Below are 24743 nucleotides of genomic sequence, written 5' to 3' on the forward strand. Positions count from 1 at the left end.
CTAGTTCTTTTGCGGCCAGATGGGCGGTTTTTCGTAACTCTTTCACTATCTTCGCTTCCTCTCTTTTCCTGCGATGTTCTGCTTCTTTGCGCCACATGCCAATACTATCAAGCATAGTGGGCTTTGCCTTGTTTATTTTTACAGCTGCTTCTAGTGTTTTTATTTTATTTTTATCAAAAGAACCTATCAGTGGCCACTGATTTTTAGGATCCTTTTTTGTATATTTATGCCATAACTTACTATAAGCTATAGCGACTAGTCCTTGCTTAGTAAACATGTCCTTATTAGGGGTGCCTTCCAGTGGAGCTGGATGGTTCATCTCTAATAAGCGGTCCGGGTTGACCCAACTATGAACCAATGGGGAGAAGATAGGCATGACGGATTACAATGGGGGGCAAAAGCCTGCACTACCTATCTTTTCACTACTTGCAAAGACTGGACAGAATATTCTATTCTACGCTATTTGCAAATAGAGAATACCTCCAAAAAGAACCAATTCCCAAAACAGTCAATGTTCGGGCAAACAATCAATCAATGAGGAACGGAATAGGCACGATGTGTTAAAGGTTTGCGTTACCTACCCTTCACTATAGGCAAATGGAGAGAGAATATTCCTATTCTTCCCCGTTTGCAGGCAGAGAAGATCCTTAAGAGAACCAACTTCGAACAATTCAATGCTCGATTCAATCAATCAATAAACGAGGAGGAAAAAATAGGCACGACGTGTTAAAGGCTTGCGTTGCCTACCCTTCACTATCTGCAAAGACTAAACAGAGTATGGCGATTCTGTGCTTGTTTGCAAATAGAGAATTCCTCAGAAACAGTCAATAAGTAATACTAGTATTTTCAAACAATCAATCAATCAATTTCGCAATTTGTCGTGTGTCACGACCTTACCCGGACCGCATGGACAGTTTCTCGTCTTCCGCTTCCAGCGCCCGATCGTCCTCTACTCTCTGTTGCTATCGCGGCACTCCTGGTGGTTCCCAGTCAGGACCGTAGATCACTCGGGAGAGGTCAGCTCGGAATCAGTGAAGTTCAGATGATCGGCTGTCAGACGAGGGTCTATCGGACAGGAGCTCTTTCCGATCGTTGCAGTTGTTCACTCTGTCGTCGGGACCTCTCCCACTGGATCCACGTGTCACTGATGGGCCCCGCGTTTGGGACGCCAATTGATAAAGATCAATTCAAAAGGGTCAGGCGATTTCAGTAGATGTTTCCTAAGTTAAATTTGCCCGGCGTAAAACGCCTCTAATACCATACGAAGTTATTCAATAAAGAGGCAGGCGCTGGAGACAGGAAGACAGGAAACAAGTTTATTCCGTCGGAGTAGAACACATCAGATCAGACAACAAGGTATCGTCTCGAGGTGCTCTCTCAACCTCTCTGAGACCTGGTCTTTTTATACACTGGTCTAAGACATGTGAACGTTCTTTATTACAGCAAGGACATTGTGAAGTATGAGAACGACATCCCCGGCACCCCCCCAGTTCCGGCCCATTCCAACACATGACAACAGTAGAGGCCCTTTCCCCTCATATGATTGGGAGGGGCCATCACTCAGCTGAGTGTTCTGCAGATTCCTTTGGAATGTGTGCGCCTGATCGAATCTCAGGGGGTGGGGACGTCATGATCAATAGTGGTCTCTTTCAGGAGAGGCGAGTGCATGCAGTAGTGGGCAATAAACTGTATCCTCGGGCTAAGGGATGACCAGCGGTTCGTACAGGCAGTCGGGCTTAGAGGAAGGGGTCATCAAAGGAGGGGTAATCATGGGCGGAAAGGAGGTGTTGGTCAGGCGCGGGGTGTGATTCCCTGAGACAGAGTCATGGGGGGGGGGGTTTCATGGCTTGTGCATGTGAGCGCGGGGGCAGCCAGGAGGCGCGGGGAAGGCTTGCAAGGTTCAGGGAAGTGTGCTGATGGGCGATCGTGAACAGGGAGACCATGGTACCTAAAATGGCTGTCGTGTATGTTCATACGTGAATCGGCAAGATGGCGTAGATGATGTTTAGTACACGAACTAAAATTCCACACGTTTGTTTAAGGTAAACCCAACTATGGTTGGAGAATCTTTTTAGGATAGTCAACTTAGAATTTTCAGATGTCAACCTTGTCTTTTCCTGCCAAGTGACCTGAATGCAGATGAATTTTTATAAAAAGAGTAGAACTGCACTTGTAATTTCCTCTGTCTCTTCTTGCTCATCCGAGGGTTACCCCCTCTGACTCCGGTATAGCAAAAGAGAATTCCTGTTCTTCTAGACATCTGCTGCGATCCCCTTTGGTAAGTTGGTGGCTCCTGTAGTCATGCAAGACGTGAAGGAGCCATTTCAAGGAAGCTAAGTGTAATTGGGTTCCCTTACGACAGAGCTATCAAAACAGAAGGAAAGTGAAAGGCAAAAACGCTTTTGTTTAGGGAAGGTTCTGATCTGTGGAAATGGTGCACCTCTCTTGGGAGAAGGTAAGGTAGGAATGAAACCAGCATTCTTTTGCGTGACAGGGGGCTGGCTGTAGGAGAAAGATTATAGTGTCCTGCACAAACTGGCTACTTACAAAACTAGAAATGTGAGACATCTTTACGGTATCTACAATAACAATCAGTGTTGTCTAATGATTTATATTTTCCTGAATTCGTATTATGCCACAAGACCAACCTCCCTTTTGTATCATCATAACTAGAGCTACAGATAAATAGGCTTTACTAACTGTGCAAGTCTAAATGCTCACCAGTTCCTGCGTTTCCTAAATTACGAAGGCCTTTCTTTTCTGGTCCACGTGTTCTATTCCTAACTGTTTGGTAGTAATAATGTATCATTCTGTTGCTCATATTCTCTTATACTCTTACTGCTGGGGCAATATATACAACCTTTACATACATAAACAAAACAGCCTGATTGCAGGAACTCTTTTAACATAACACTTAAAATAATGCGTCTTTTTTTAATTTAAGTTTGGGCACCGATTGCATATTAGATTTAAGCATTATGCAGCTGCGAGCTATGCCTGTGCAGTAAGTGACAGGTTGAATAGGTTACAGTGAATGCTGACAAGCTGCAGACATAGGTATTCCATCTGCGAAAGTCAATGCCAGTACAATCAAGGTACATGTATTAAAGCAGTGCTGCAGAGAGTGCAGTGAGGGCCCATGCAGATGCAGCACGGTGAAGCATAGGCACTGCTAGTGCAGCCATCCCGCTGAAAATCCCTCAGTGGCAAACTTCTGCTGCAAAGAAGTAGATTTAGGCGCAAAGTGCTGAACTACCTTAACTAGGATTAGTAAAAGCTTACTGTAATGATTTTATTCATCACCCATTTACAGCTGACATACAGGGCCTGATTCACCACTGGCCTCCACATTTGTGGCGGAGGCCCCGGAGCCTCTGCACGCAGGGTGGAATCTCCACAGTAAGAATTCTCATTACGGAGTTTCCACCCTAGTGCGGAGACTCCCCCACGACTGCGGGGCCTCCGCCACGAGTGTGGAGGGCCCGCAGACGTGGGGGAGTCTCCATACTCGGGCAGATTCTCCGCAGTCAGAATGTTCGTTACAGAGCTTCTGCCTCAAATGCAGAGACTCCCCCACGACTGCGGGGCCTCCGCCACGAGTGTGGAGGGCCCGCAGACGTGGGGGAGTCTCCGCACTTGGGCAGAATCTCCGCAGTCAGAATTCTCATTACGGAGATTCCGCCCAGAGTGTGGTGCTTAACCCCGCAACTGCGGGGCCTCCACCACGAATGTGGTGGCCCCGCAGTCGTGGTGTAGTCTCCGCACGCAGGGTGGAATCTCTGCAGTAAGAATTCTTATTACGGAGCTTCCGCCCTAGTGCAGAGACTCCCCCACGACTGTGGGACCTCCACCACGAGTGTGGAGGCCCGCAGTCATGGGGTAGTCTCCATACTCGGGCGGATTCTCCGCAGTCAGAATGTTCGTTACAGAGCTTCTGCCCCAAATGCAGAGACTCCCCCACAACTGCGGGGCTTTCGCCACGAGTGGGGAGACCCCGCAGACGTGAGCGAGTATCCGCACTTGGGCAGAATCCCGCAGTCAGAATTCTCATTATGGAGATTCCGCCCCAAGTGAGGAGACTAACACTGCAACTGCGGTGCCTCCACCACAAATGTGGATGCCCCCTCAATCGTGGGGCATTCTCCATACTCGGGTGGAATCTCCGCAGTCAGAATTTTCGATACAGAACTTTCGCCGAGTGCGGAGACCTGCCCCAACCGCCACAACTGTGGGCCCCAACCATGAATATGGAGGCTCTTTGTGAATCAGATCCACAGTGTTAAATTTAGCAGTTTAATTATAAAACGGTTCAGTTTTTACTTCAGACATCATGGCCCATCCTGGAGTGCTTTGTTTCTGTTCCTCAGCTCATGTTGCAGATTTGGACCTTGTCAGTGGAGGAGCCTCTCTGCAGGCCCTGGTTTGGAGCTTGATACTAAGGCAGTTTGCACCATGTGTGCCCACTTTACACCTGACCTACAAAAAGTTCAAATTTACCAATTAAGTAGTAAAATGGTTTCTATGTTTTATGGATGTGGAAAGGCGCTTGCAGGTATTGTTTATTTGGCAGGCCCAAACTTCTTAAAAGTGAAAAATACCTTCTTTCTAGGCTGATTAAAAAAGCAAAGGGAATAACACAAACAGATCGATTTCCTATTCCTTATAACACAAATTTACAAAAAAATGGACAAACCACGCAACAGACGCAAACTACTAATACCCATGAAATGCCCATATGAACTAGTAGGACTCCCGTCTCGCACAGTTATAAACCCAACCTTCCCCCATGTAGATGTATGCTTACTTACTTAGCTACAGTTTCTGTAAATTGCGAGGGCCCTCCAGCCTTCCTTCTGGGCACTTGGCGAACCAATTGTCAGTTGCTTGCTGGCAGTAGAACCCAGGTCTGCATACTGCCTTTTTGGTGAGTGTGCAGACATCTCTTATGCGCTGAAATATAGACCTGTTTGCTTTTCTCCTGCCTTTACATTGTCAAGGTGCCATTTCTTTGCTCCTCTTCATATATTGCTCTTTTTCATATAACTGTTCCTTCACCAGCCAGAAGCCACAACCAACTGGATTCTGTCCGTTTCACTACCTTCTTGGTTCACCCTCTGCGTTGGCCATGTTACCTCGGGACCGGGATTGAACCAGGCTTACTTTATCTCTGGAGTTTTACTGACCCATTTCATCACCTACTCCTATTGTTTAAATTGTGGGGCATATTAAAGTCTCCACATTGTATGCCACTAAATAAAGACTGTTAAAACATGTTATAAAATATGTAGCATAAAACATGTACATATTATCATTCAGAATTTTACTTTTACATAAGCAGTGCAGGTCACGTCAGATTTTTTTTCTAACTCAAGAACCAATTGCAGGGCTGGGTGTGTCAAAGTGGGGATTATGCGTTAAACCTGAATCCGTATTACAACATAAGAGGTCTGAGAGAAACAGATAGTACAACAAAAGATAATGCATACATTAATCCTTCTAAAAATGCATAATAGGATTTATGCGAAAAGATATTATGATACAACATGTTTAATAAACCTTGAAAAAGAATAATGTTAAATACAGAATAATAGAAAATAAATTAATTGAGCACTTTCAAATTAATTAAGTTAAACAGGATCATGTACATTGAGGAGGAGCAGCGCGACATAGGCCTTGTGGAGTTGTGGGAGTGGTCAGGAAAGATATGGCAGTGAATGTATTTCGGGGGTGTTGGGCCCCGTTCAGGGGGCCACAGGGCAGATGGGGTACTGAGCCCCAACTGTGGTGTTTAGAGTCGTTTGCCACTGGTGTCCTTGGGCCTAGTATGCTTCGCAAACTAAGCCACTTCGACTTTTTCCCCTCTTGGCTCTCAGGGTAGTGAGGGTGAGCAGTGAAAGGTTTCTCAGGGAGGTAATTTGGGGGAGGGGAGCTAGAACTCAGAACTCAACAAGCATTCAACAAACCCAATAAATCACTGTCCAGCTTGTCCTTTGGAGAATAAAGGTATTTTAATATGACATTAGTACAAAATACTACACAATTGGATGTCTGAATCAAGGTTAAACAATCTCACCCCAGGCTTATACTGATACAGACTTGCTGCACCCGCTCCGGTGCATTCATCCCGACTCTGCGGTGTCTACCCCTATCTTGGAATGTCCCCTCCTGTGAGTCAAGTGTAGGCAAAATTAGGCGCAGGTGCTAGTTTCATTAAGCAGCTTCTCCTAGGCAACTGGTCGCCCAGTTCCTATAGTTCTTTAGCCTAAAGGAATCCTACAGATAAGGATGAATATAACATTTTGGCTTTGCTCATGTTTACAGTCATTCAGTCTCTGGGGGTCATGCCTCACTTTTATCTGTTCAGCGAAGGACTTTTCTTTGAGGGCAGTGCTAATAGCCATGCCGGCACACACTGGTCAGTGTCCTTGGTGGCTTTTTTTCGTCGCAGTGGCGGTCCCACTCCTCTCTCTTGCAGACTGCTGCAGGTGTCCGGCTTGTCAGGTAGGACTGGTGAGGGCTGGCCTTTGGGAGGTGCAGCCTCTGGGCTGGACGTCCATAGTAGCTGCAGCCTCCAGATTTGGCAGGTGGGGATTGGTCCCTCGTGGTTGTGCTGTACAGTGGCTGCGGCATCAACAATCCTCTGACTACAGAAGGCACGGTTGGTACAGGGCTATGCATTAATCTTCTTCACAGAATTGTGCTAGGGGAGACCTGGTGACTTCTTGAGGCACAAGGTGATCCCAGCGCTGCTCCCACTGATAGTCAGCTTTTTTTGAGTCTCACACACTCCGAGGGGCACAGCCAAGTTTTTCCTTCTAGAGCAATTCTCCTCCTGTAGGACCAGGCACCCTCCTTCTCTCGCTGATCAGTCATGAAGACTTCTAGGCTGTGTAAGGCTGTGTATTACTCTCCACATTATCCACTGTCTGCACTGGCAGAACATAGTAGTACATTAAACCCAGACATTTATTTTAACCTAATATTGATTTTTCTTTGGATATTTTTTTCATTTCCAAGGGGGACCAAGGACTGATTGTAGTGAAAACAAATACCTATATCCTGGTGGCGACGTATCGTGAAGGGATGTTTCCAAGTTTGTGCGTTGAAACTGTAGAGAAATTGGGTAAGATAGTAAAAACAGTAACAACCAATGTAGATTATATTGAATGTGATTCTTTATACCAGTCTCAAAATGCTTTGTTTATTAATACCACAGGGATAAAGCCTATTGCAAGCTAGCAAAACAGTAATTTGATGTTATCATTAATTACAAATACTGAGCCCTTTTTTAAGAAATTCAATTACAGGCCTTGGCTTGAAACAACAGCATTTCCAACATAAACCCATAAAATTAACCATGGTCTTTAGATTTGTAGTACAGTTCTTTAATTTGTGGTAGCCTACATTGCTATGAACAGCAGTCTCTAAAACATATGACTGCACACGGTCATCCTTAGATGGCTCTTTATTTTTCTTCTTTATTGACTTTGTTATTGATTTTACCATAGGACATTTACAGGTATATTGCAATGATCCACACCATGATTACAGTACAAAATATAGGTCTATAAAGTTTTATCATTGTTGGGAGGACAGTTGAATGATTACATTTGTCAACTAACACACTTTTAGTTAGTTACATTGAATGAATTGGAATTTGAGAATGGTCCCACTGCTTAACCAAGATCTTGGTGTAGTCTTTTGGACTCCCACGAACTCTACAAATTGACTCCTCTGTTGTAGCACAAAAGTCGACCCCTCTCAACCATTTCTTTGTTGGGGGAGGATGAGAAGGAGAGGGGCAGATGGGAATCACCAGCATCTCACAATTCTTCTCTTAGCTACAACTCGCCCCAGAGCTACAAGTATTCTGTCACTGCATGGGCCTCCCCATTCATCTATGATCTCAAATAGCATCAATTTAGGATCCATAGTGATATCCCTACCCACAATGTCACCCAAAACTAGTGTGATCACTTTCCAGTATTGGAAGATAATCAGGTATTCCAATCTGACTATATAGTAGGTACCACATCTAATACAGCGAGGCAATGGACTTCTGCCCATCTTCCATATTTGCTCTGGGTTGTAATAAATTCTATGGAGGTATTTGAACTGTATCAGGCGAAGGCTGGATGAAATTGCCATTTTTTTTCTTCAGCTCCTTCGTCGTCATCCATTGGCCCTACATACTCCTTTCACTTAGAGAACATAATAGGCATGAAACTCCCTTGTCCCTAAGCTCTCGCTACTAGCTTTGCTTCCAGTTGATTGTATTCTGGCTCGTCTTTCAACTTACTATGGTAATGTTCCTGTAGATTCCGAAAGAACTGATATTTATACATTTAGAGTTTGTCAGCCGACTCTGCATATGGTTTCATGTGGTTATGGGACCTGACATCCCCTATTTGAGATATACCAATCATGTCCCAGGCACGGAACCTGACCAGTCAAGTGGTATGGACTAGCCATGTTCCCTTCCATATTGGAGTGGTTTACATTAAAATGCAGTGACACCTAATTTATTTTAATGCTTCATGCCAGCAAGTAATGGGGTGTTATTAACCATTGGCAAGGCCAGTGGTATAGAGGTACTATATAGTAAAGTCAATGGGTCAAGTTCAGTCTAAAAGCTGAGTAATGTCTGTCCCCCTGTAACCAATTGTTAATCAGGATGAGCTGTGTAGCCTGATGACATAATTTAATATTGGCCCAGCCCAGGACCCAATCATTCATACCCAACGTGCATGTGGCATGGGATACCCTGGTATTTTGTTATCCCATAAAAAGGCTGTCAACAGAGATTGGATAATCCCAAAGAAGGGGAGTGGCAGTGTAAAAGGGTGGTTCTGCAAAATATACAGAAAGCGTGGAGGGGGAAATCATTTTGAATAACACACCTCCTACCCTATCATTGATAACAGCATTGAGGCCCACGTTTTATATGTCTTGTCTTAGTCTCTTAAGTAGGGAGACTGTGTTGAGGTCCTAAATCCTCCAAGTATTGGAAATGATCATCTACTTCCTTCATTCCCACATCTGCAAGACATCTAGGGTGAGTCCCCAAAAGATGCACATTAGTGTACTTTTCTTAATTTACCTTTAGTCCAGAAACATTGTTATAGACATTTAGAATCTCCATAATACGCAGAATTGAAGTATTTTAGTGCTGCACAAAAAGGAGCATGTCGCCTGCGTACATTGATACTCCATCCTCTTGATTGCTGTACCAGTGAAAACACTGTATCTGCGCATCCACTCGTATCCATTCGGCCAGGGGCCTAATCACCAGAGCGAACAAGAGGGGTGACAGTGATCTGCCCTAACTGGTGCCTCTATGAATCGGAAATGAGTCTTACAATACTCAACTTACCTGGCCCAAGGAGGCGTGTACAAAATCTCAACATAATGCAAGAGCCTATGGCCAACATTCATGATTCATTCATTTTCATCCCTTTCAGGACTGTACAATCCTCCTTTGTAAATTTATTTTTGTTAACCCCACATATGCAGTACACCATAGCAAAAGGCTTTATTCTCCAGGGAAATGTAAGAGGATTTATGTAGCAAACGTTGCATGGTATTTACTATAGATAGGCTTTAACTACCATCTCAAGTCTACCTTAGAAGGACAGTACATATTGTGTGTTCAGTTGTATAATTTTCTTCCCTGATAAATAGACCAGCACCCAGCCTGATTTGGTTGTAATTCATATAAGCTGGCGACAGACTTCATGACTATAATAAAGTTCCTCTTTGTCATTCCTGAGATTCATTGAACTCCAAAGAAAAGTTCATCTCCCCACCAGATAACTCATCAACAGATTCTTATCACATTCCAGACCTGTGCATCATCTACACCACAGCATACTCTGGCCACACGATCAGATTGAATAAATCCTACATCTTGAGAGGTCACTGCAGTACATGAAGCACGGTATTCCCCATACTGGAAGCTGAGTTATAGAAAGCATGGATGGTTTGCAGGTCCCCAGTGGTATCATCTATCCTTGACTTTCCCTTTGGTACCCCTTGCACTTTGCCATTCCCTTTGCCTCTCAAAAGCAGATAGAAGTCACTGTTTGCAGGGTTCAACCCTGTGGTATTATCAATGGTCAAATGGTGGTAGATGGTCCATCCGCTTACTGTTGCATTGTTGTGAATCTGTGTCCATTGCAGAAAGGAGAAGACCAGAAATGATGGAAAGCATCCATTCATAGATCTGATCCTCCGCTCATGCACGTCAGAAAAGAGCTACTTCAGAAATTACACTTCGTTTAACTACATTTTAAGCAACACACTCGGCTAACGCATGAAGAAAGCCCTTCCCCTCCTCATTGTATTTCCTTTTATGTAACATGTGCAACTTTCTATGGCTCCCCAGCTATGTTTGTCCTTCATAGATAAACACACTTGTGGAAGATGGCACTGCACATTATCCATTTGCTCTTGGATTCCTTTTTGGGTTCTTTGTCAAAACTACTTGAACCACTACAGCTTGTTTCTCTCGAGGTTTACTTCACTGTAATTAAATAAATGCCCGCCCCCAAAAGCTGTGACAACTTTTCCTTGGTTGTTAGTATTCAATTAAACATGGCGGGGGAGGTGAGGGCTCAAATCTTTATAGCCGCCAATGGTAGAAAGAAATTTCTAATTTAACATTTTTTATTTTCTGTTACAGGTGACTATTTCAAAACAAAGGGGAAGTAAGATGAGCAAGTAGTAAAACATTTTGAATATTTAAAAAAAATATATATATATTTAAAAAATAAAATTAAGAATAACCTGGAGGAGAAAACTGGTACATTCAGGTGCTGACAATTGCTCCCTTCAAGGCGGTGACCTGAAATTCAACACAAGGCAGCATTGCCTGAGCACCTGAAGATCGCTTCTGAAGATGGAAAGCAGAAAATTTGTACCTGCATGCCCAGAGCACGCACACTGTCGGGCTTGGCATGATGCAACTGGCGACAATAGCTTCAACTCGTTAAACAGTTCATATTTTGCAGAGGACATAATCTGGATTCCCTGGACTACTGTGATTTCTAAATTGACGGGGAAGGTTCTGGCTTTCGTAGAAGATGGACCCTCAAGCCTTGGCTTTTTTTCAGTTGCATAGATTGACCCATTTAGTTGATTTCGATGAGGTCGGTCCATGCCTCAATGGTGCCAAGATGCCTTCTTGCAAATATACACATTACAAATCCATACGTTATCTGCTAGTCCTTAAAATATTTTAAACGTTCTTATTAAAGTGCAAATGAACATCCAGTAACATTGATGAACTGTTCAATAAGCAAATGGAAGGCAGGGTATCAAAATTCGAATTTGCGGGTTAACATCAGTTGGACCCTTCCCCCCTCTTCCGGCTCTCACCACATCGCACATAGGCTGAGCATTGCGAAGGGTTGCCCTACGTAAGGCACCTGCACCACTGGGAATGTACATCAGGCCAACCCTGATTCAAGGCAGAATGCCTGTTCGCTCCATCATTATAAATGCATGTTAACTGGAATCTGTTAGTTTCAATGGCTTGTCAGGCCGTGTTTGGAAAAGCAGCTAAAATGTATAGGTAAGATCGGGTACACAGCATAAGGTAAAAATAAATATATTTAAATATGTAATTAATAATCTGTTTTGTTTGTAGATTAGCAGTGTAACTTGTTTGAAAATGTTCAGTCTGGTACTTTTTTCATAATAACATTCATTAAGAACCTTTGTACCACATTGTCATGTTTTTTTAGTTTCAGTCATTCAGTGCATCTTTATTTTTCAGCAAGTTGCCATAAAAAGCATATAACACATAACAAGAATAAACAACAATATAAAAGACAGTAAGGGTCATTAAAACAAATAAAATATTACATTTAATGATATCTCTAAAATTTATAAAAGAGTATAATTCTCGCTTAAAACAAGGCCTCAGGTAAAATTTACAAGCTCATAGCGGTTTCTAATCTGGGTTGCACTCCTAATAAAATTTAGTGCCGCGTGGCACATGTATATCGGGATTCGTTTTTGCAAAAAATCCATTGCTGACCGGTATTGCCTAATCTCGAACTGGTGCAAAGAAGGAATCAGATAGGTACTTCTTGGACCCGAATACAGTGGACAAAATAAATAAAGTGACATGTGCTTTGTTTGGTGGCATTATCAAAATGACATGGGGCTAATATCCGCTGCCAAGTGCATTGTAACGAAAAAGCAACTTTAAAGTGAACTAAATTAAATCTGGAGCATCTTTAGAAGGAGCCGATGAATTATGTTCTCAGGCAATCCCAGATATGGTTCAATCAATTTACCTATAGAAATTTGCAAGTAATAGTCAATTGTTTTAATATCCAAAGTGTCTTGTAACCATTCCTCCAAACAATGGTTGACATACTTGGATTTCACGATCATCTTAGCGTTCGGAGCAAGATGATTAGGGCATTTGACCATATCTATTAGGTCTAATTTGTGAAGACCTGATTTTACATACATCAACTATGGTATTTTATTCACATTATATAAGGCTAGACAGTCTAACATGCAAGCTCTAACAAAATCTGCCTCTGGGCTTTGCCAACACTTAATCCACAAGAGGAGTGGTGCAATTGTTAGCTGGTCATCTATGTAGGGAAGGCTCAACTCCTCATGACGTATAAAATTTGCAGTATTTTTTGGAACTACTGCGTGTGAACTCAGTTTGCCTGTTTTTTTATACCCCCATACCCCTGCCCCATATATGGTGGCTGGGAATAAGCAACAAGGGAACCCTACTCATGTGGGGCCTGGTTACTAAATCTATGGGCCGGAGGAAACATTGGCTCCTGTGGAATAGTAAGAAACACTTCAAATACTGTGAGGCACAATGGCTATGCAAAGGGTTAGGATGATGTCAGAAAGAAAGCTGGCACCACACAATAAAGGTTCAGTAAATCAATGAAATTATACGGAGAAATAAACAATTGACAAAAAATACACATATATGGGTGTTTCGAATAGAGAAATGTGCTGTACAATGGCTAAACGTTATGCAAAAGTGCCTGGTGTCCCATTGAAAGAAACAATTAAACGTAAGCTAAACAGTGGCATTTAAGGTGACAAATGTTCCTTTGGCCGCCTAAATGTTCCAAGATTGAAACCTTGTACATATGTCACCTTTAAATGTCACTGTTTAGCTTAGGTTCAATTGTTTCTTTCACTGGGACACCAGACACTTTTGCATAACGTTTAGCCATTGTATAGCATATTTCTCTATAAGAATTCCGAAACAATGTGAACAGTACATATATTACAGAATGCTTTTTCACAGTATATCTATTCCACTAAACATAGCCCACCTGGAGACTATATTCACATTTTCTTAAAAAACACATAATTCATAAAAATAAAACACATAAAGATAACCGAAACACCCCACTTAGAAAACAACGTTATTCGTTCAATTGAAATTTTATTCAATTGAACGAATAACGTTGTTTTCTAAGTGGGGTGTTTCGGTTATCTTTATGTGTTTAATTTTTATGTATTATGTGTTTTTTAAGAAAATGTGAATATAGTCTCCAGGTGGGCTATATTTAGTGGAATAGATATACTGTGAAAAAGCATTTTGTAATATATGTACTGTTCACATTGTTTCGGAATTCATTTCCGAATTTTAAATATATAAAAAAGGTTTTTAAAACAGTGATATTTTATATTGAAATAAAATAATGTAAGTACTTCATTTTACTTTGCGAATAGGAGAGGCGTGGCTCACTGGTTAGAAGCGGCAGACCCTGAAGCAGAGGTCGGCCCGGGACCAGGGTTCAATTCCCGTCGCGGCAGGGTCTTGGGTCAATGTCCGCGGACTCAATAATTCTCGCCTAGGTGCCTAAGCTAACCATGGGTCCCACTCTGCAACTCTGGGCAATAGCTTGCTTAATCTCCACAACGGCCCTATCAGCGCCGGGGATGCCTGGCTTCACCTTGGGGGTGCCCAGGAGGGACCATCTCACAGGGAAAGCCAGGACGGGTTCCCCAGCGGTATACAGCGCCAGGACACTGCGTGATGGAGTAACAGTGCGCTTTACAAGTATACATTTACATTTACATTTACATATATTGTGGAATTAGTCAGGCCCTATACGGGCACGGTACGCATGTTGCAAGAGGCGAAAGGGTAGTGTGAAGTGATCGGTTGTTGTCTCCAGGGATCCCTTGAAGGCTATAATGCCTCTCAGAGACTGTATTTGAGTCGATAATTTCCCTTGTGGGCCATATTGGACCAAAACTTTAAGGTGATGGTCTAAGCGCTTTATTAGGGTGAGCAGATTTGCTTCCACTCCCATTTTCTGCATAACCTCCCTTAATTTGACTCTGTTAACTAAATCAAAAGCGCTTGACAAATCGATGACTCTCACATGTGAATGGCACCCTCTCTTGCCCTCACGTATTTGATGATAATCAGAATTTAATGTAATGTTTGTTCAACAGTTACTCTACCGGGCCTGAACCCATACTGAATAGGCGTTAAAACCTTATTCTCTTCTGCCCATGTCTCAAATCAGGCTAGGATCACCCGTTCCAGGATTTTTGCTGTTGCGTCAGTTAAGGAAATTGGCCTATAACAGGCTGGGCATTGTCTCCCTTTTTGAAAATGGGGAAAAGGGTGGCCGATCTCCATGACTGCGATTTCCCCCACCATGGCGATTCTTAAGACATTTGTTAGAACTAGACCCCATAAATCATTTTTCGATTTTAAAATGTCAACTGAGACCCCATCCGGGCCTGGTGCTTTTCCAGGGGTAGATTTATCTAACATGGAAAGTACCTCTGTAATCTCAAAAGGGATTTCAAAGGGTGCTGATGCTGGGTCTGACTGAAGGAAGCAATTTAAAACCCAATTTTGAAACAGCTCACTTTTAGTTCCAAATCGGCTCCAAAACTGACAGAGATCATGGTTTATCAGGTGCTCTTTAGGTACAGCATGCAAATCTGTTGGGTGAAGTTACAATAACTATGCCGAAAGATGATTTGTCCTTTACAAAACTGAAAATGTGGACAAGTTGTGTTTCCAATTATTAGTACCCATCTTGGCAGCCTTGACTCAAATGCCAGGATCCTTACCTGTTCCAAATTGTGACATTTGTGAGCAGGGTGCGTGCACTAAAACTACTATACAGCTTATCAGTTCTGAGAACCATGCAGTCTGTACACTCATCAATCTTCCAATTCTCTGCCACTTAACATTGACTCTCAATCCTTCTTGTGTGTTCTAAGCCTGCCCACAATTTCTACCTAACAGAATATGGTAAACCAGGCCTGAAGTGGAATTCTTGCTTGTTAGCACCAAGTGAATATTTTGAGGGGGCTTGAGCCACAAGGTGTTTTTCCCCAACCCACTATAATTAATGGGACGCGGTGTAACTAATCTTATAATTGTCAATTTCAGGCAAAATTGACTGAATCGGGGGCCCGTCGCCGCGTACTGTGACAATGCACGAATCAACGTGGAGGGGGCATTGTTGGAGCGGAATCCCTACCTGTTGCTGCCCTGAGAGACGCTGTCCTGCGGGGGTAGCTCCTGGGTCCCAGACGCTGTAGTCTCCACGCCGTTTTCCCCCACCATCCTGCGGCCAGAGACTACAGCTCCCAGAGAGCTTTGCGGGGACTTCCGGTTCCTGAACGGATCGCGCCCGGAGGCGCTACAAAAGTTGAGACGCTCCCTCCGCGTCGCGGGACTAGCCGGGCGAAGCCCAGGCTAAGGGCAGGCCCTCTACGGCCGGATAAAGACGGGACGGGCCACCTCCCTTGGCTGCCACACTGAAGGTCTATTATCACAAAGGTTAAGGCCCCCTCTATTCGAGTTGTCTCCATGCTTGTGGGCTTTTTCATATATCGCCGCCCCATATCACCATGACCTCCAAGGGGGACCATTTAACTAGCGTAGCAGGTAATGGGCAAATGTTCTCTTAGTTAGATGAGCTAAATCTCCTATGTAAAACTAATTATGTCACAATGGTAACTCCCCCTCCGCCTAAAAGCGTTAGTATACTATCAGACAAGGCTATACGCCTAGATCCCTCCACACTGTCTGACAAAACCTGCAGTCCGAAAAATCAATGTTTTGAACCCCCTCAGGTTTCATTTGTGCAAAGGAAATATAACGGTACCAATCAAGGAGGAAACGACCCCAAAACCCAAAATTTGTGTCTAAATCCATCTACTGTTAATTCCTCTATGATCCCACCGACTGCTGAGAATCCAGAGGCCATAACACCTCCTCCCCACTTGCACATACTACCCCTTATCGAACAACTGGTTAGCTCCATGTTAGCTCCGTTGTTAGAAAAAATTAACATGTTAGGGGATAGGCTCTCTGGTATAGAGAAAGCCTTCAAGTTAAACTCCCTGGTTGACAAATGTAGTGACACACCCGACCGCCCTAAGCCATCTCCTACTCACCTAGGCTCTAAACCTTTCGTGCAGGATAAAAGATGTCAAACACAACCTGCTGGCCCTAGTGTATCAGGGCAAAAAATAGCTAAATACCCTGCTAAAGTTTCCCTTCCCCGGCTGACCGCACCTAGAGTAGGTTACAACAAAGCTAATTCTATTCATTTACCGCCGGAAGCGGCCCCATACGTGTGCATTCTTGCGGGTGTACCTCCTCTCCCACCTGGAAAAACTGAGAGACAACACGATTTAGTCAATAAAACCAAATTCTGGTTGTCAAAAAATAGGCCACTGCCTTGTTATCTATACAGAGCAATAAGGAGTGTCAGAAGGGTGGATTGGTTGGGCTCCCTTCCCAAAGATGTTCCTGGGGACTTAGTACTTGTGCGATTTAGAGACAGAAATATTGTCCCGTACTTGAAAACTTGGCCGCCTGAAATAAGAGACGGCTCAATTTCCATTTGGGATTTATATGACTTCTATCCAAACATCCCGTGTGTTCCTCCTCTTCCGAAATCATACCCTATGTGGCAGAACTTATAAAATACACCATGACTTTTTGGGAAAACATCTGCACATGTAACAATGACTAACCATGAACCCATTTGATCCTGTCTCAACCTTGGAGTGAAAAAGAATTTTTATGACTGGGACCCTACCATACTATATTTTGGTCTCTTGAAGTGTTTTTAATATAATCTGGATTGTGAAATGTGAATTGTATATTTTATGAACTTTTATGGTTTGTTTTTTTATCATAAAAACCGAATAAAGATATTGAATGAATGAATAGTACCCATCTTGGCAGCCTTGACTCAAATGCCAGGATCCTTACCTGTTCCAAATTGTGACATTTGTGAGCAGGGTGCGTGCACTAAAACTACTATACAGCTTATCAGTTCTGAGAACCATGCAGTCTGTACTCTCATCAATCTTCCAATTCTCTGCCACTTAACATTGACTCTCAATCCTTCGTGTGTGTTCTAAGCCTGCCCACAATTTCTACCTAACAGAATATGGTAATTTCAAAAAGGGGGTGGTGATGGACAGAGTATCTGAGTTAATCAGAACACTCCTACCCAGTCAACAGATCAGGGCTTGATCCATCACCGTTTTTTAGCTCACTGCACCATCCCAGTTCAGAACCTGGCTATATGCAAATTAGTCTGTCCCTGGCCCAGTGCATCATGGGAACAGGGCAGACCAAACTACCAAGCCAATTCTTCACTGGAAAGGAAACAAGCTTCCGGGGACCGGTTTCTGGCATTACAGCCGTCTTCGGCCCGGCTTGCTTGAATCCTGATGGTGCAATCAGCAAGGGACTCATGTCTGAGCATACCCTTCCACCCTCATGGTGGCCAAAATAATTTCAAAAAGGGGGTGGTGATGGACAGAGTATCTGAGTTAATCAGAACACTCCTACCCAGTCAACAGATCAGGGCTTGATCCATCACCGTTTTTTAGCTCACTGCACCATCCCAGTTCAGAACCTGGCTATATGCAAATTAGTCTGTCCCTGGCCCAATGCATCATGGGAACAGGGCAGACCAAACTACCAAGCCAATTCTTCACTGGAAAGGAAACAAGCTTCCCGGGACCGGTTTCTGGCATTACAGCCGTCTTCGGCCCGGCTTGCTTGAATCCTGATGGTGCAATCAGCAAGGGACTCATGTCTGAGCATACCCTTCCACCCTCATGGTGGCCAAAATAATTTCAAAAAGGGGGTGGTGATGGACAGAGTATCTGAGTTAATCAGAACACTCCTACCCAGTCAACAGATCAGGGCTTGATCCATCACCGTTTTTTAGCTCACTGCACCATCCCAGTTCAGAACCTGGCTATATGCAAATTAGTCTGTCCCTGGCCCAATGCATCATGGGAACAGGGCAGACCAAACTACCAAGCCAATTCTTCACTGGAAAGGAAACAAGCTCCCGGGGACCGGTTTCTGGCATTACAGCCGTCTTCGGCCCCGCTTGCTTGAATCCTGATGGTGCAATGAGCAAGGGACTCATGTCTGAGCATACCCTTCCACACTCATGGTGGCCAAAATAATTTCAAAAAGGGGGTGGTGATGGACAGAGTATCTGAGTTAATCAGAACACTCCTACCCAGTCAACAGATCAGGGCTTGATCCATCACTGTTTTTTAGCTCACTGCACCATCCCAGTTCAGAACCTGGCTATATGCAAATTAGTCTGTCCCTGGCCCAGTGCATCATGGGAACAGGGCAGACCAAACTACCAAGCCAATTCTTCACTGGAAAGGAAACAAGCTTACGGGGACCGGTTTCTGGCATTACAGCCGTCTTCGGCCCGGCTTGCTTGAATCCTGATGGTGCAATGAGCAAGGGACTCATGTCTGAGCATACCCTTCCACACTCATGGTGGCCAAAATAATTTCAAAAAGGGGGTGGTGATGGACAGAGTATCTGAGTTAATCAGAACACTCCTACCCAGTCAACAGATCAGGGCTTGATCCATCACCGTTTTTTAGCTCACTGCACCATCCCAGTTCAGAACCTGGCTATATGCAAATTAGTCTGCCCTGGCCCAGTGCATCATGGGAACAGGGCAGACCAAACTACCAAGCCAATTCTTCACTGGAAAGGAAACAAGCTTCCGGGGACCGGTTTCTGGCATTACAGCCGTCTTCGGCCCGGCTTGCTTGAATCCTGATGGTGCAATGAGCAAGGGACTCATGTCTGAGCATACCCTTCCACACTCATGGTGGCCAAAATAATTTCAAAAAGGGGGTGGTGATGGACAGAGTATCTGAGTTAATCAGAACACTCCTACCCAGTCAACAGATCAGGGCTTGATCCATCACTGTTTTTTAGCTCACTGCACCATCCCAGTTCAGAACCTGGCTATATGCAAATTAGTCTGTCCCTGGCCCAGTGCATCATGGGAACAGGGTAGACCAAACTACCAAGCCAATTCTTCACTGGAAAGGAAACAAGCATCCGGGGACCGGTTTCTGGCATTACAGCCGTCTTCGGCCCAGCTTGCTTGAATCCTGATGGTGCAATGAGCAAGGGACTCATGTCTGAGCCTACCCTTCCACACTCATGGTGGCCAAAATAATTTCAAAAAGGGGGTGGTGATGGACAGAGTATCTGAGTTAATCAGAACACTCCTACCCAGTCAACAGATCAGGGCTTGATCCATCACTGTTTTTTAGCTCACTGCACCATCCCAGTTCAGAACCTGGCTATATGCAAATTAGTCTGTCCCTGGCCCAGTGCATCATGGGAACAGGGCAGACCAAACTACCAAGCCAATTCTTCACTGGAAAGGACACAAGCATCCGGGGACCGGTTTCTGGCATTACAGCCGTCTTCGGCCCGGCTTGCTTGAATCCTGATGGTGCAATGAGCAAGGGACTCATGTCTGAGCATACCCTTCCATCACCACCCCCTTTTGAATCGTTTTGGCCACCACAAGTGTGGAAGGGTATGCTCAGATGTGAGCATACCCTTCCATACGGAGACAATTTTTTAAATCATGTCAGGCATGTACTCATTAATGTCCTGAAGATGATCCTAATATCGTGTGTAAAGGAACGAAACGTCATCGACTCTTGTTAGACAGCACTGCACATTACTCCGTTGTGTAAAACGAGTGCATTGACTGTCTCTACCAAGCTTGTCATAATGTGTAACTCGAAAAGCTATAACTGACTTGCCTGAAATGTCTTTTTGTTTGTTTTGTATTCGTCATGTTCTTGAGAGGATACAGGACTGTGTCCCACTAGATTGAAGGTCTCAACTACGGTTGTTCAATTGTTGATATCATTAAATTACTGTCCGGCTAGATATGTACAATATAGTTCTGATTCTGGTCTATATATATCGTGATTTAAATCTGATCATTTAAGGACCACTGTTTATGTTTAAGGCCACACCACTCTGCTGCCTCCCTGTTTTCCTGAGTGCTTTTTCCTACTTCCCCTTGTTTTTCACTGCTTTCTCGCAAAGCGGCTAGCATCTCCAGACCTTCACGGGTGATTTGCCGTGCTTTATGAATCCTAATTGAAAAAGAGAGAGAATTGTTAAGGATGCAAGTAGGCGAAAACCTTTTAGAAGTGCAGCTCAAAAGTCACAGGAATAGCAACTTTAGAGGGAACAGCAACTTAGGGTTGGCCTCCTTTCAAAAGGTACCGTGCTAACTCTAGTTTTGTTAGTTGGGAGATGTACTCGCATAGGTATACAAAACCACCTTGTTTCAAAACATCATAAGAAGGGTTGTCATTTCCGTGGTGGGACAGGTTAGCGCCTCAAGTTCATGGAGAAGTAAAGATGCCATCATCTTCAACCTTGACAGTGAGTACAATGTAGCACATGGCAGCGACAGGAAACTGGTGGTTTGGCTGAGTTCTCCCTTTTCCACCTAGCCCCCACCCTCTTCCCAGTGGCTCTGGGCCCTCTGGACTACAGCATTGCATTGTTCTGGAAAAGAAAAAAGAAACTCTATCAGTGTAACACCAGTGCCTCTACATGTAAAGGGTTAAAAAGGCGAAGTTGAAACTGTGAGGGTGGGGTTAAGAAGTTGTTTCTCTGTAGATAAGCCTGGGGAATATTCTACAAAGGTCACTGGCTATAACTGGCCCTATCATTCATAAATCTATAGAACTATTGATGCCTAATGGGCTGAACTGCGAGTGTTTTTCCTTAGCTTACTTGTATGTGGTCTGAATTTAAATTATGTCAGTATTATGTGTCAGGTGTGTGGGAAAACAATATACTCAACCCAGCTTACTTGGTGGTGCTACAGCACACTTCAGACTTCTCGTTTTCTCAGCTGTATTTGTTTCGGTAGGCCTAATCGGCCCATGGCCCTCACAGATTTGTTAGTGTATGGGTTTGGGCTGGATCTTATGTTGCAAGTCAAGTGGTGTGGATCTAGTGTCCTTGCACTGAGCTCAACGCTATCCCATCCTTTTTGCTTAGTCTATGGAAACCAGATGTTGCCATCATCAGAGCTCCATCTGGTATACATTCTGATGGGCATTTATGTTCCCACAACACGAGCCCAAGGAGCGCAGGATATTAGGAGAACCAGGAGGGTGACCTATTTATTTTTACCCACGGTGCCATTAACCCACATTTGTCACTTAAAGTCTCCACCACCAGTGTCATGGACCCTCTCATTGAACCCAGAGTGGGTGTCTAGCTCAGGAAGCACTTTAGCTCCTTTCACCCCTGACAGGTTGGGTGTCGACCTAGCAGCTGTTTTACGAGGACTTGCGGATCCCTCTTATTTATTTTTATTTATTTATTACATTTATAAAGCGCCTGAATCACCCCAAATGGGGTATCTCCGCGCTAAGGACCAGTATTACAACAGCACAGGGGAGAGAAAGGTTAAAACAGCTGAGTCTTAAGTTTTTTCCGAAAGGACAAGTAGTTAATTTCCTGCCGAAGATCTCATGGCAATTGATTCCACAATTTGGGGGCCAAATAGGAGAAGGATTTGCCTCCTAATCTAGTCTGTTTAATACGAGGAATGGTGAGCAGGCTTTTGCCTTCAGATCGAAGTGAGCGCGTCGGGGAATATCTAACTAGTTTTTCTGTCAGATATGTTGGGCCCATAGAATTAAGGCCTTTAAACACCAGGCAGCACACTTTGAAATGAATTCTCTTGCGGACAGGAAGCCAGTGTAGGCTGTGCAAGAGAGGAAGGGAAGGAGCACGATAGGGAGCACTGGTCACCAGGTGGGCCGCAGTATTCTGCACCACCTGCAAGCTCTGTAGGTCAGAGTCCTTAGCGGATATCAGCAAGGCATTGCTAAAATCCAATCGACTTAGGACCAGAGCGTGAATTAGCATTTTACGTGTTCTCATCGGCAGAAAATGAAAGATCTTCCGGAGCAGACTCAAAGCATAGAAACAAGATCTTTTGACTGCAGCGATGTGACCCTCTAAATTGAGGTCTCTGTTGACTAGAACTCCTAGATTTTTTACTACAGTTTTTGGGGTGGGAGCAGCACCTAATTCTTCAGGCCACCATCCAGGAGACCATCTCGAGATGGCATCCTTGAACAGCATGATCTCAGTTTTCCCTGTGTTTAATTGCAGAAAGTTTCTCTTCATCCAAAGGGTGATGGTTTTCATACCTTCGGAAAACACTTTCTGAACATCAGGGGTAAATTTGCTATAAGTAAAGATCAGCTGAGTATCATCTGCGTAGGAGATTGGGAGGAACCCAATCTTCCTAAGCAGAGCAGCCAATGGAGCAACGTAGACATTAAACAGAGATAGACTAAGACAGGAACCCTGTGGCACACCTTTCGTTACATGACTAAGTTTAGATTGGAAAGGGCCTAGATTAACTGTTTGGGTCCTGTCGATAAGAAAGTCCTGTATCCACTTCAGAGCTAGGCCTTGGACTCCTATACAACAGAGTCTGTCTACTAGGATTTGATGAGATATGGTATCAAACGCGGCGGACAGGTCAAGCAGTATCAAAATCACTGCCTGACCTGCATCTGCCAGCACTCATATATCATCAGTTACCTTCACCAAGGCCAGTTCGGTACTATACTTTGGTCGGAAACGGGATTGGGAATAGTCCAAACAGTTGGAGGATTCCAAAAAGGCCGACAGATGACTATTCACGTGTCCCTCCAAAAGTTTACTATATAGGGGTAGCAAAGAGATGAGGCGATAGTTGTTACTAACATCAGAGGCCAACTTCGTATTTTTACGGATTGGCATGATTTGGGCAGCTTTCCAAGCTTTAGGCAGTTTACCCTCTGTGATGGAATGGTTTAGAACAGAGCAGAGAGGTTCAGCTAATTCTACTGCCAATTTCTTAGCGAACTTTGCAGGAATTAAGTCAGTGGGGGAACCTGACTTAACGGAATTTAGTAGTTGTATAGGGTCTTGGGCTGTAAGCAGGGGAAATTCTTTAAGAGCACCCTGTTCCTCCGACTCGGATAATTGGCTGATATCAGCATCATCCTTATGCATAGTAGATGAGACTATTTTGCTATAAATGTCTTCTATATTTTGGGTAAAGTAATCCGAGATATTGTCACAGAGGAATTGGGTAGGTTCTTCCTCTGTATCAAGGGTTTTTGGGTTAACAAAGGTGTTAAGGATCTGAAAAAGCATTTTGGAAGAATTACCTGATTGTTCCAACTGCATGATAATTTGATTTTTGCGCCCTTTCTTTAAATGTTTTTGTGATAGGTAAGCAGAGCCATTTTGTAGTATTCTTTGCTTAGCCCATCTTTGGTGCGCCGCCATTTACGTTCAAGTTTTTTGCATTTGCTCTTCTCTTCCTTTAGCTCTGATGTATACCAAGTGGCCTGAGTACAGTTTGTCCTCATGTTTGACACTTTCTCTTGGATTATAGCATCAAGAGTAGTTTTTATAGTGTGATGGAAGGACTCGGGATGATCCTCCTCTTAACACGAGGCTGGTCAAAAGAGGGACATAGGTGATAGGAGCTGCCATTTTGGAAACGAAATGGTAGTAAAAATGTGAATCTTTTTTTCTTCTTTCCAGTAGACACTGGTACAGTAAAAGAAGATATTGAATGTGGCTGAAATATAACAATGTGCATGCCACTTTAAGCTCATAAAGAACTAGTATGCAACAGTTTGCAAGGTGCAGAGTATTGCCTCCAACAGACATATTTTGCTTGTTCACTACACGTTTTACCACAGACACAAGGAGAATTGATTGTCCAAAGAAAGACAAGATAACGGAACTGTCAAGAGACCAGTTGATTTGCTAGAGACTAGGAGATTCTCAAAAGTTTACTAGAAGTGCCTGTGCTTAATTTTTTAATTTACAGCTACTTTATTATCAAACAATTCCATTCAGAACCCTACCACTAACAATTGATCAGGCTGTAGGAAGGTAAATCTTGGTAAACATGGCAACCAGGTGGGATAGCCAACAAAAATGTAGGTTTACCGTAGTCATGCTGCCATTGACTTGTTAGTTTATAGTATCAACCTGCATGCATTAAAGAAGTACAGACCTTTTGGTGCTTTCAACTGGTATGTTTCCTTTACGCCTTTCCACATATGATTAACATTCCACTTTTGCTTCGTAGCATTGTCATATGTTTATACAGCAGCAGACCCTTGACTCAGTTATTCACAGAAAAGTAAAGAAATTACACAAGCCACCTATGCTGCTATCTTTGAGCACTAAGAGCTTATGTGTGTTTCACAAAAAAATATTGATTTACTATGCTAAATCCTGCATTCTTCCTTCTCACCTCCTGGACACCTGTCGACAAATCTCATTGCCATCATCTGCTGTGTGGGAGTGGGTCCTGTTCTTTAGACTGAGGCACCTAAAA

General features: G+C 43.7%; 1 protein-coding gene across 2 annotated transcripts in view; it reads left to right on the top strand.

Annotated features, from left to right (window-relative positions):
- PFN4 (profilin family member 4) overlaps positions 1-11624 on the top strand; it is a 108876-nt gene extending 97252 nt beyond the window's left edge. For both annotated transcript variants that reach the window (XM_078646762.1, XM_078646763.1), the window contains exons 4-5: positions 7018-7123; positions 10682-11624. In XM_078646762.1, the coding sequence (XP_078502888.1) occupies positions 7018-7123; positions 10682-10710 (135 nt within the window). In that variant the 3' untranslated portion in view covers positions 10711-11624. The remainder of the gene's footprint in view (positions 1-7017; positions 7124-10681) is intronic.
- The last annotated feature ends 13119 nt before the right edge of the window (positions 11625-24743 follow it).

Source organism: Lissotriton helveticus, chromosome 6, assembly GCF_964261635.1.
Source record: "Lissotriton helveticus chromosome 6, aLisHel1.1, whole genome shotgun sequence".
NCBI classification, from domain to species: domain Eukaryota; kingdom Metazoa; phylum Chordata; class Amphibia; order Caudata; family Salamandridae; genus Lissotriton; species Lissotriton helveticus.